This window comes from Pollachius pollachius (genome assembly GCF_949987615.1).
Source record: "Pollachius pollachius genome assembly, chromosome: 14".
In the NCBI taxonomy this organism is placed as follows: Eukaryota; Metazoa; Chordata; class Actinopteri; order Gadiformes; family Gadidae; genus Pollachius; species Pollachius pollachius.
The window spans coordinates 13659153-13671477 of NC_136947.1; the positions used below are offsets into that span (position 1 = coordinate 13659153).

At 47.5% G+C, this 12325-nt stretch overlaps 1 protein-coding gene across 1 annotated transcript in view; it reads right to left on the reverse strand.

Moving 5' to 3' along the window:
- Window positions 1-11538, reverse strand: part of carmil3 (capping protein regulator and myosin 1 linker 3) — a gene marked incomplete at its 5' end in the record, with an annotated part of 79477 nt that extends 67939 nt beyond the window's left edge. Inside the window, 2 exons of the mRNA XM_079750613.1 lie at window positions 9112-9206; window positions 11481-11538. Of these exons, the coding sequence (XP_079606739.1) occupies window positions 9112-9206; window positions 11481-11538 (153 nt within the window). The remainder of the gene's footprint in view (window positions 1-9111; window positions 9207-11480) is intronic.
- Between the last annotated feature and the right edge of the window lie 787 nt (window positions 11539-12325).

Here is a 12325-nt window from a genome sequence, read left to right on the forward strand (position 1 = left end):
GAACGGACTACAGGGGGTGGATCTGAAGCTGGCAGAGTTAGTGGGTGTGTGGAGAGGGGAGGGGCTGATGGGGGATGAGATGCAGAGGTGGAGCAGAGAGGGGCCGATGGTGGGGTCGGACTCCCGGTGGTGTATGCCTGTGATGGGAAGAGGGGTTGCGGGAGGTGTCAGGAAAGTTCAAAGGACTGGCGGGTTCACACCAGACCGGGGGGGCAGGGCAGGAGCGTGCATGTCAGATGGGACGCACGTGCACGGAAACAACAAACAAGCAGCACTACGGTGTGTGTGTGTGTGTCCGTCTGTGTCTGTGTCTCTGTGTGTGTGTGTGTGTGTGTGTGTGTGTGTGTGTGTGTGTGTGTGTGTGTGTGTGTGTGTGTGTGTGTGTGTGTCTGTGTGTGTGTGTGTGTGTCTGTGTGTCTGTGTGTCTGTGTGTGTGTGTGTGTGTGTGTGTTTATTCGGGAATTGGACTCCCGATTGGTGCCAGCTCTTGCCGCTTATGGGCTCCCTGGTCCAGCTACAAGGACATTTTAAAGCAAACACACACGTTGCAGCTGCATCTCGTACTGATTTCTGTTACACACACACACAGAAGCTCAGCCGCACAAACATAACACTGCACCTTGCTGAGTTGACAACATCTCAACTCTTCCATCTCTCTCTCTCCCCCTCCCTCCCTCCTGTATCCTCTCCTGCTGCAATCTCTCTCCAAAACTCTTTCTGTCTCACTCACTCCCCCTTTCCTCCTCTTTGCGTCATAAAAACACAGCCCCGAACACACACACACAGTGTGTGTGTGTGTGTGTGTGTGTGTGTGTGTGTGTGTGTGTGTGTGTGTGTGTGTGTGTGTGTGTGTGTGTGTGTGTGTTTGTGTGTTTTTGAAAGCACATGTGCCCCAGGTCCTGTTTATAAGTAGACATTAGAGAATGGAAGATAAGGAGGGAGATCGGGCATGTAGCTATTCAGAGAGAGAGATGGAGAGAGAGACAAGGATTGAGGGTAGCAAGAGAGGAAACAGAGAGAGATGGAGGACTAGAAGAGAGAGAGAGAAGGAGCCAATTGAGGAGACTTTAGTGAAATGAAATGCAAAGCTCTCGTGAATCACTAGCTGTTCCAGATCCCCTCAGAAAAAGACAACAGAGACCTTGAGACAGATAAACAAGGCTGATGGAGAACGAGGCAGCGAGACAGACAAACAGAGAGAGCGAGAGAAAGACAGTGAGGGAGACCAAGAGGAAGAGGCAGACAGGCGGTAAGGCAGAGGTAGACGCAGACAGAGGCAGAGAGCTGAGGAGATAATAACAATAACCATAGCGAGAGATGGATGGAGAGAAAGCAAGATGAAAAGACGACAGTCAAAAGGGAAAGAAGGATGAGATGGGGGAACGGGGTGCGAGAGAATACTGAGAGAAGCACAGATCTTACATTGAAGGAGAGAGTGGGCGAGTGCGAGGGCCAAACGCACAGAACAGGCTAATTAAATATGAATATACGCTGTGATGCAACTGGAATGCTTCATAGTAGCGAAAATATGTCGCGATAACTAGCCCCGGTGGTATAGAAACAAACAGAGAGAGAGGGAGTGAGAGAGGGAACGGGAGTTAGAGAGGGGTGAGTATTGAGGAGGGCATAAGGGGTGAGTATTGAGGAGGGCATAAGGGGTGAGTATTGAGGAGGGCATAAGGGGTGAGTATTGAGGAGGGCATAAGGGGTGAGTATTGAGGAGGGCATAAGGGGTGAATATTGAGCGCAAGGGGGAGATTGATAATGTTAGACAAAAAGAATAGTATGAGAGTAGGAGAGGGTTAAGACAGTAAGAGACTAAAATAAAGAGCGAGCGAGATAGAGAGAAGGGTGAAAAAACGAGGGAGGGAGAGAAAACAAGAGAAAGAAAAAGAGAGGAGAGCGACAAAAAAAGAGAGAAAGAAAGAGCACCAACAGCTGGCATCGCTTCCATTCTCCATCCCTCTCCCCAATGGGGACACAAAGCGAGGGAGAGGGTGCGGTCTGTCCCAACACCACATATACACTCTCCATGGGGAACACCGTTTCTGGTTCTGAACTGTAACCCCCCCCCCCACCCCAAGACACAGCGATGATGGTGACAACCCGAACCCACTGTTGGAAGTAAATTAAACAAGACCTCTTCTCCCCTCGTACAATTGAGGAACGGAGCTCAACGCCCCCTGTGCGGAGAAGCAATAGCAACAAGCTTAACCAATCCCGGCTCCCTTAGAAACCAGGAGAATAGCGTCTGCAACTACACTGAGCGAGTACACTGGCACCTCAATCCGCTCCCAAAGACACGGATGGTGCACAACGCATCGTGCACCTTCCTCGCAAGCCCCCCCCCCCCCCAGAAGAGTCTAAACGTTGGGTATCTTTTATTATAAAGTTTGCTTGCTTCATCCAAATCTAATCTTGACAAAAACTTGTTATGATTCCCTATTCTATTTTCCCCTGCAAAGAGGTATTGTCGCTGTATTGTTGTTGACTTTGTCCTCAGCGGCCGTCACTGTCCCCGTTTGATGACACGCGTGTTGTCATGAGTAATGTTGTTGTTCAGACGGCAGCAGTAGAGGCACACGGTGCCTCCATCCCCCTAGGACAACATATTAATGTTGGGGTCATGCTGAACCCCCTGCCTGCTCCTCGAGGACATGCGTGTCAAGTCATTCACTGCACTTTTGACAAATATGTCTGTGACATGGCGAAACCTTCCACAAACTCAATGCAAGGTGCTTTCGGTAAAACCGTCTGCTAATTGACAACAATTTTAATGCATCGAAAACAGAAATGAATCACCATCCACGCTGCTCATTATTTTTATCCGACTCACCAAATTAAGCTGTGTAGAGTGTATAAAACCCATAGATCAGGGGGAAAAAGCCATAAAAAGCATAGACTTCCTCGCACGCTGCTTTCCAATCACTACAACCTTAATTAACCTTTTAACGTGTACCTGCCAAGCTTTGAAGGTTGCCTATTGATTCTAGCATAACACAACCCCCCCCCCCCCCCCCCACACACACACACACAGTCCGAAAATAGTTTCTGAAACTCCCTAGCTCTCCATTGACGATAAAGGCAGCAGGAAGTGGCTGAATCAGCCATGAGTCTAGACGTTTTTTGTCAAGCACACACAGTTCAACAAGACAGTTGACATAGATAGAGCACTGGAGTGCTCTAGGGGGTCGTCTCATTTCTTGTGCTAAAGGATAAGTAAACCCATGTTTTAGCAGAATTGCTGCCTTAGAGTTTCAAAAATGGCGATCTGAGCGATGGTGACAGTTGATAAGGTTTGAGCGGTGTTCCATGGGAGCAAGTGCGGAGCGTTGTCAGGACGTTGTCAAAACCCACGTCACACCCGCTTTGGCTAAGGTGCACTGCTTATAGAAAGACACTTCTCTAGGAAAACGTTTTTAGCCCGACTCAACAGACTTCATGTATAATACAGAAAATTTCCCCTGTTAGGGTAAAAACTTTATACATTTTTGCCAAAAATGTAACCCCCTTTGTGAGACAGAAAAACAGTTCCTTTTCCCTACTGAAATTGTGTTTGTGTTTACTTGACCATTCTATCTGAAGCCTTGCACTCCAACAGTACCGCGATAAGAGGAGCAATGTGCGGTAGGGACTGATTTGGACAGCTGAGCTACTTCACTGTCATTAAAGTAGACGTTGATGATCTGACCAATCACAATATTGAGACTCTGTAGCCAATCACGTTTGCGTTAAGGGGCCATATGGCCGGGTGTTAAGTAAAGGTCAGATCACTGAAACACTCCCTGTAATGGCACACGGATGTCTCCCCGTTCCCCGAGCAGAGTCGGTGGCAGAATGAGCTTCTAAAACCAACATTCAACAATCGGAACGGCGGGTACAACGGAGATCAAGAAAACATCTGGAGATCAATGACATAAACAGCTGGAGATGGTGTGAGACATCTGGAGATTTGTCAAGAAGCTTGAGGCCAATCGCTAGATAGACAAGACAACCGGAATGCAGCCCACTGTGGAAACTGGAAACACTGAGTGGAGGAGCTGCATCTGAGCACTACACATTGATTTAAAGAGAGCAAAGATCTAGTCTAGCAGTTAGTAGTGTTGCAACGGATCACAGATTACCCGTGATACGCACGGATCAACGCTCACGGTTCGGGACGCAAGTGATCCGCGGATCGGCTGACTACGAAAAAAATACCATTAAATTGTTTGTTCTAGTGATCGGCGCATGTTTAAAAGGACAAGTCCGGTATTTAGCACATTGAGCCCCCTTCCTGGTTTGTCTAGGATGAAATATAGTGGTTAACACCGAGATGTTGACTATTGGTCCTGCTGTCTCGGGTATTTGGCTGAGCGAAAAGACTACAACCAGCCCCCTTTTCCGTTTCTGGTCAACGAGCAATGAGTCTTCCAACAGAAATCCATGGATTTACAAAAGGCCAAATAAAACACACAAAACTGTATTTCACTACGATACTTGATGAAAAAAAATAAAGATGAGAAGTTCTCCATTGCCTGGGGAGAGTGTAGACTCTACACTCTCCCCAGGCAATGCAGACATCCTGAATTTAAAGTTGTAAATCCAGGTCGGCTGTGTTTTCTTTGGACACATGTTTTTGATTTTATATAGTATCCATGTTAAAAAGAAGAAGGAATAATGCCTCAGATTGCACTTTATTTTGTTTTAAAATATTTTAAGATTTAATTTATACATTGGAAGGACATCTTAAGCCAAGTTTTTCTTTTTTTAGATTTATTACCAAATCTTTCACTTTATTTTGTTTTTACACATTTGAAGATTTTATTTAAAGACCTTTTGTCTTGTTATCTTTTTTGTGGCTGTCGATCCGAAAATGATCCGAACCTTGACTCAAAAGCCATGAGACTACCCGACCCGTGAGATTTGCACCCCTAGCGGTTAGGGGGTCTGGCCTCTAACCGAAGGTTCTGGGTGAGAAACCTTATGTGTGTAGCCAATACACATTGAATTATCCTACCCATCATTAATGATATGTATCTGAATCCATTACGGGACACTGATAATAAAAGCGTCTGCTAAATGAGCTAATAGCAGCACATATAGAAAATGGATTAAAAAAAAAAAGCCTTGCCGTGGCAGGTTTTGGAAGTCAGAAAGGGCCTTTTTCACGAGAAGATTGTGTGAAACAAACACCCGGAAACGCTGTGCTATCGAAAACAACCTAACAGCAAAGCACACGTTTCCAGGCAGAATGCCGATATCACACTGAGGAATAACAGTGACACTGGGGAACAGCAGTCTGTCCCAAAATAATACTGCAAACTACAACAATGGTACATTTCCTACGAGGACTAAAAGGCCTCCTAATAAACAGCCATGCCAGTCTGCTGCACTCCCTCGACGTGTGCCAACAACATTTGCGGCTTTGTTTTGTAATCTAAAACCATCTCCGGGCTGCGCTTCTTTAACCGTTAACCAATCAGCCGTTTAGCAGATGCTTTACATCCAGAGTGATCCACAGCAAGTTCAGAAACAGGTCCTCAGAAGGAAGGTATGGGGGGGGGATGGGGCATAAAGGCATGATGCTCAATGAAGTGAACCCAGAACCATTCGGCTTGGAGTCCGGGACAACCTGAAACGCTAGGCTACCCTGCCCCCCAAAACCACAGCATGCACTGGGGTCACGTTGGACACATCCACCCACTGGAAGGATCAGAAAACACACTAGCTAAACTCCTAGGCGCAGATCAGAACCTCACAAGCATCGGCCCTTTGTGGTTCTCACACACACACACACACACACACACACACACACACACACACACACACACACACACACACACAAGACTGGGCCCATTGTACATCTGTGCATGTGTTTGTAGGTCTACGCTTGGAGGGGAATGAAAGAGGGCAATGGAAGATGCAGTAGCGCGTTGCATCCCATGCGACCACGCATGGCGGCGCCACAGCCCATAATAGCAGGCTTACGGCCAGGGAAATGCGGGAAAGAGGGGGAACAAGGGGGAGCAAGTGAGGCAAAGCCAGGGGGGAGGAAATGGGGCAACGTTCACACCAAATAAGTAAAGGGAGAGCCCGAAAACGCGGCGATCGGGATAACGCGACTCGCTGAGAGATTGGCGGGTCTCCCGTGGTTTCACTTCCACTCTTGCTCTGTTCCTTCTTTGCGTCTTCTTTCTCATCCACTCCTCTCCGTCTATTGGGCTGTTGGGTCCCAGAGCAAAACACTTTTTGTATCTTGCAGTTTTGTTTCTACGCCACACTGTACACCAACCCACACACACAACACTACCACCCCCACAGACAGACACCCTCCACTTAAACATCTCTCATGGTTGGTCTCAGAGCTGCGTCTCAACCTGAAATAATGATCAAATAATGGACGTGCATGTATGTGTGTATGTGTCTGTGCCACGCCCCCTTACTTAGTTCATTTATGGTGGGTGTGTAACATACACGCTAATCTCCACCACTTCAACCTGGTTGTCTATACTATGTCAGGCTGAGATGTTCCCTGGCCAGTTACATGCGAAGGCATCTGCGTGTGGGTGTGTGATTAGCGTCTACAGACAACACACACGTGCATAAATAGCTGGAAAGTCTATAGAAGCAGCCGCAGTCTCTAGGGGGAAGAGGTGAGAGGGAGAGCGACCCACTGTAGACACTCACTAGAGGCTGCACAAAATCCCAGTGGACAAAAGGACAACAATGGAGCAACAGATTAAAACTTTCCTGATTAGATTCAGAGATTCCCAAACAATGGCAATTATAATCTATTACATTTTCAAAGACTGAGCAATAAAACCCTAACATCAGAGAACAATTCTGGTAAAGCTACCATTTTCTCCATAACATTGCTGAGGCTTTGTATGCAAAGCTTATGTGTACACATGTTAAGTGGCTAATATGTTTAACCTGAAATTAACTGCATTGAGCCAAGACGGGAATTGAAGACGTCACAGCAGACAGTACAGGACAGAATTACGAATTAAAAATAAATGAAGAAAATAACCAATGAATAACTCTGCACGTGTGTGCACCCACACAGAAAGACCGAGAAATTGGTTTCTTTTAACTAGTCCCTATGTAACTCCAAACATGATTCAACCTTCTATTCAAATGAATTCTGTGTTTAGAATTCATCGAGTCATTTCTGAGAGTAGACCTTGACAACGAACTGAATCTTGCTCTCTCTCTCTCTCTGAGATGGAATCCACTGGAATTAGCTGGGGCCCATTTAGATTCAGAAAGATAGTGTAGGCAGGAGAGAAGCAAATAATACTGGCGAGAAATCTCCCTCCTCCTCCTCCTCCTCCTCCTCCTCCTCCCCCTCCCTCAGCTCCCCCTGCCCTCCTCCGCCTCCACCTCCCCCCGCCCTCATCCTCCACCTCCTCTTCTTCCCCATCTCCTCACCAGGAAGATTAAAGAGCAGAAAGACCGAGGGAAGGAGATCGAGAAAGGGGGAGAGCAAGAGAGAGCGAGAGCGAGAGAGAGAGAGACTGAAAAATGAAAGAGGGGTGTGAGGCTGTTTGTGTCTACATGTATGGATGCGTTTGAACAGGGGGTGGAAGTGTGGACGGATGGGATTGGAGGGCTATGGTGGTGATGGCGTGAGGCTGCGTGTGTGTATGTGCACATGCACGTATGCGAGTGTGCTTGAGTGGGCGTAGGCGTGAGTTGGGGGCGGGGGGGGGTGGCAATAGGAGTGTTATAGACGAGGGGAATGGTTGGTGGCGACAGCAGTGTGTGTGTGTGTGTGTGTGTGTGTGTGTGTGTGTGTGTGTGTGTGTGTGTGTGTGTGTGTGTGTGTGTGTGTGTGTGTGTGTGTGTAGATGGGGGAAGGGGATGACAAGAGGGGAGGATAATTGAGATGGACAGTTAAAGTGGGAGGGGCTGGAAAAAAAACAAAGAAGAGGCGAAAAATAGTGGGGGGGGGGGGGAGGTTGTAGTTACATTAGAGAGAGACACAGAGAGAAGGACAGAGAGAGACAATGAGAGAGGGACAGACGTTAGGGACGACAGAGCACAGCGATAAATAACAGAGACAAAGACAAGATCAAATGAGCAACAAGAATAACATGGAATAAGCGGCTCGATCTCTCACCGCAGCTGGAGACGCAGCGACACAGACGCGACTGTGTGTGTGTGTGTGTGTGTGTGTGTGTGTGTGTGTGTGTGTGTGTGTGTGTGTGTGTGTGTGAGAGAGACTGAGAACGAGACTGATAGAGAGGCTGCTATTAGTCATTAGTGTGCCGGCTGACTAATTGAGGACGTCTCAATAACAGCAAAGGCCTTGTGGCTTCACAAGCTGTATTATATAGACCTGCCCACAGCCCTTCTGGACCCACACACACACACACACACACACACACACACACACACACACACACACACACACACACACACACACACACACACACACACACACACACACACACACACACACAGACGCTACAACACACGCCCACACATTTCATCACATAAACACAAATACACACATTTAATGCACAAGGAGACACACACACATTCATGCACAGAGAAACACACACACACACACACAATCACACACAGACACACACACACACACAAAGCCCTTGCCTGAGGCATTAAGGCCAACCTGCCAGATCTAATAAAGTAAAGGACATACTCAGTAGGCCATGGCATGGTGTCCACTCTGGTCCTCTTACGCGTGTGTGTGTGTGTGTGAATGCCAGAGCGTGTGTGTGTGAGCGGGAGGTCTGGTAAGGCAGCTTGGGTTTAACTACCAATCTGAACTCTTAAAAAGAAATCCCAACTGATTTCCCCTTGATCCTGTGCTAAATACAACCCTTCTTAATAAAAAGAGAACCCTTCAGTAAATAAATGTCGTGGGTATTTAGGTTGTGGGTATTTATCTTGTCTACAATATTTGTTCCTGCTTTGTTCTTTAGTTTCTCTGTTTTTCTAGGTGTTTCATGTACCAACTGTGTCACTAATGACAATGAAACAACCTCTGTGAGGGTGATGAATCTAAATCTGAATGCAAATTTAAATCTTAAAAACTACAGAACTACTGTATTTCTGGTCGTCGCCCATCAGGAAGACCTGAAGAGGAAAAAGGGGTGGTCTTACCAGGATGCGGTCTTCGGATCGGCTGCTCTTGGTGTCCTGTTTGATGGCTCGCACAAACTTGATGGGCTGCTTGTCAAGAACCTTCCGGATGCTCTCTGTGAAGCAGTAGGGGGAAATATTAATACAGTTACATAACACGCACAGATACGCAGACACACACACACGCACGTGCACCCACACAATGGCAGCAGCGATTGCTGAGGGATCATAAATGTGCTATTTTTATCCTCAGAGTTTTAGGAGAGAGAACTACCAAGCCTCTACTCCTGGAACCAGTTGGAGAGTAAAGACTAGCTAGCGGCTTCATGCTTCACAACCAAGCTAGAACAACTAGCCGGATTCTCCATGCTTGTCAGACTAGCCGTTTCCTTCATGGACAATGGCTAGCTCCTCATGGATCACGCTAGAGCGGCAAGTGGCTTCATGGACCAAGTTGGATAGACTAGTGGCTTCATGGACCAAGCTAGACATGCTATTGGCTTCATGGACCAAGTTAGACATGCTAGTGGCTTTATGGACCAAGTTAGACAGACTTGCTGGTGGCTTCATGGACAAAGTTAGACAGACTTGCTGGTGGTTTAACGGATCAAGCTATATAGGCTAGGTCCTTCTGGGGCCAAACCAGACTGGCTGGACCAGCGTGACCTCATTGGAGATCAAACACAACACGATATCATCAACACATTAAAGAGATTTCTGACACAATTCATGGAAACTGCACTGGCCCAATCTCTCTTCTGACTGTTGTCAATACTGTGGGCTGTGTGCATGCAGTCTAAAATGTCAAGTGCTTATTTGTTTGCGTGTAATAATCCATGTTTAGCAACGTCGTTTTTTTCCATTCTCAATAGTCCAAAACATTACAGCCCCACTGAACAGTGGCAGATGGTTGGCCTTCTACGTTATTGTCACAAAGCGGTTCAGTACCGTTCATTAGTCATTCCGTTCCACTCCTCAGACAAAACACCAACTGAAACAAACCCTTGGAGCTCGTTCATCACGGCCCAGGTCAACCTTCAGATAACAACAGTACCTTACCAAAGATTGCAGATAAGCATCAACACCCTTGGCCTTGACCTCTGTCACCCACCCTGTTTGTCCAGTTAAAGTACACACACACACACACACACGTATGATGGACCGGCATGAACAGGTGTTATCCATGCTGCACGTCTGGAGTCCCATCATGATGATTCAGGGTTTGGTAGTCTAACGGTTGCTCTCAACCACATGCTTTTTACTTTGGTAAATCACACAGTGTGCTACATCCATGAGAACTGTGAATGAGTCTCCTACACTGCGAACATGCAGCCATGGCATAACAGGAGAGGTGTGTGTGTGTGTGTGTGTGTGTGTGTGTGTGTGTGTGTGTGTGTGTGTGTGTGTGTGTGTGTGGCTTGCAAACAGACAGATCGAAGGTAGGGATCAAACGAAGACAAACAGTGTAAGCGACGTTAAGCTGGGTAAAACCCAATCACTTAAACCCCTTAACCCACTCTACTGTTGTGGCCACACACACAAACACACACACACACACACACACACACACACACACACACACACACACACAATCGCGATGGTGCTGGAAGTTCCAGCAATTGGGGCTAGATGGGTGGGCGGGGGCCAGCCGTACCTATGATGACCCCCATTAACCCCTCATCCCCCACCTGGAGCCCAGTGCAGCACAGGTGTGACCGTGGCCCTAATGTGACAGACTTATCTTGGGGTCAGACGGATGTGATCCCCGTCTGTCCAGGTTTGAGGTAAATAGCAGAGACTGATCGCCATGTCACGGTAATTAGCAGTGAGACACGCTCCGTGATTAGCACCTTAAAGAGTGTGTGTGTGCGTGTATGTGTGACACAGGGCTGTGAAGCCAAGCGCTACAAGGGGTCAGTATCCCTCGCTCTGTGCACACTGGCTTCACATGAAGGTTTCGCATTCCCACAATAACACACACACACACACACACACACACACACACACACACACACAAAATAGCTCTTTCTAAGAAGATGGTGTGACTTGGACCTTTCCATTTAAAAAATGGCAAGTGAACGTTCGATCGAATCGATAAACATCTACACATAATCGATTCCCAAATTCATGTACCCATCCATGCTGCCTCGGGACACATTTCCGCGGTCATTTACTCTGAGTTTGTGTCACGAGAAAAACCCTCCACTGGATCGAACGAAAACAAAACTAATAACGCAAAAGGAAAAACCCAAAAGGAACCATGAACTTGAACGCGCTCCTTTGCTCGACTTGTCATCTCGACGCGTCCTCCGCAGGTGGCGACAGCCAGCGGTTACGCCACATCAACACCGACGAAAACAAATCCGCAGATGTGTAGTTAAGTAGTTTACCTGTGATTTCCCGGGTGACATTGATGAAGCCCGCCGCGGTGGTCTCCTTTGAGGCCATGGTGGTGCTGGTGGTGCGGTCGCGCTGCCCTACTCTGCTTCTTCCTCTTCCTCTGTGTGTGTGTGTGTGTGTGCCCCTCTCGGTTCACTTTGCACGCGCTCCCTGCTAGTCCGCGCGCGGCTGCTGCTAATCAAAGTGCAGCAGCTGATCGTGCGTGCGCGCAGACATGCCGAGCGGCGGCGCGAACGACTTGTGCGTCCATAAACATCACATCAAGGAGATGGGGGGGGGGGGGGGGGGGGGGTGGTGCCAGAGACACAGAGAGAAACAGAGGGGGAGTAGGGGGAGAGAGAGAGAGAGAGAGAGAGAGAGAGAGAGAGAGAGAGAGAGAGAGAGAGAATGAGCGAGAGACGGGGGGAGGGTTAGGGGAGAGAGCAAGAGAGAGCACATGGGAAAAAAAGAGAGGAGAGAGAGAACGACAGAAAGAGGGAGAGGGAGAGACCGAGTACAAGGGGAGGAGAGAGCGGGAGAATTAGTGCTACGTAATCGCAAACTATCGCCTATTGGTTTTCTGTCGTTTCCTTCTCGAATCCCAGGCTACCTCATATTTATTAAAGTAACATTCGTTGTTTGGTCGAGTTAGAATTGAGGCTATTCATTAGAAGTCTTGGAATGAATTATTTGTGAATTGAATGAATTATATATTTTATATATATATATATATCGGTTTAAAATTCACATCATTTTAATGCGTGGGCAGTTAAAGAAGTTGACTGTTTCCGAAGCAATACATCCCACGCGGTGGGGAAATGTAAGGTAACGGTACCTTTCGCTCAGCGTTGAGACA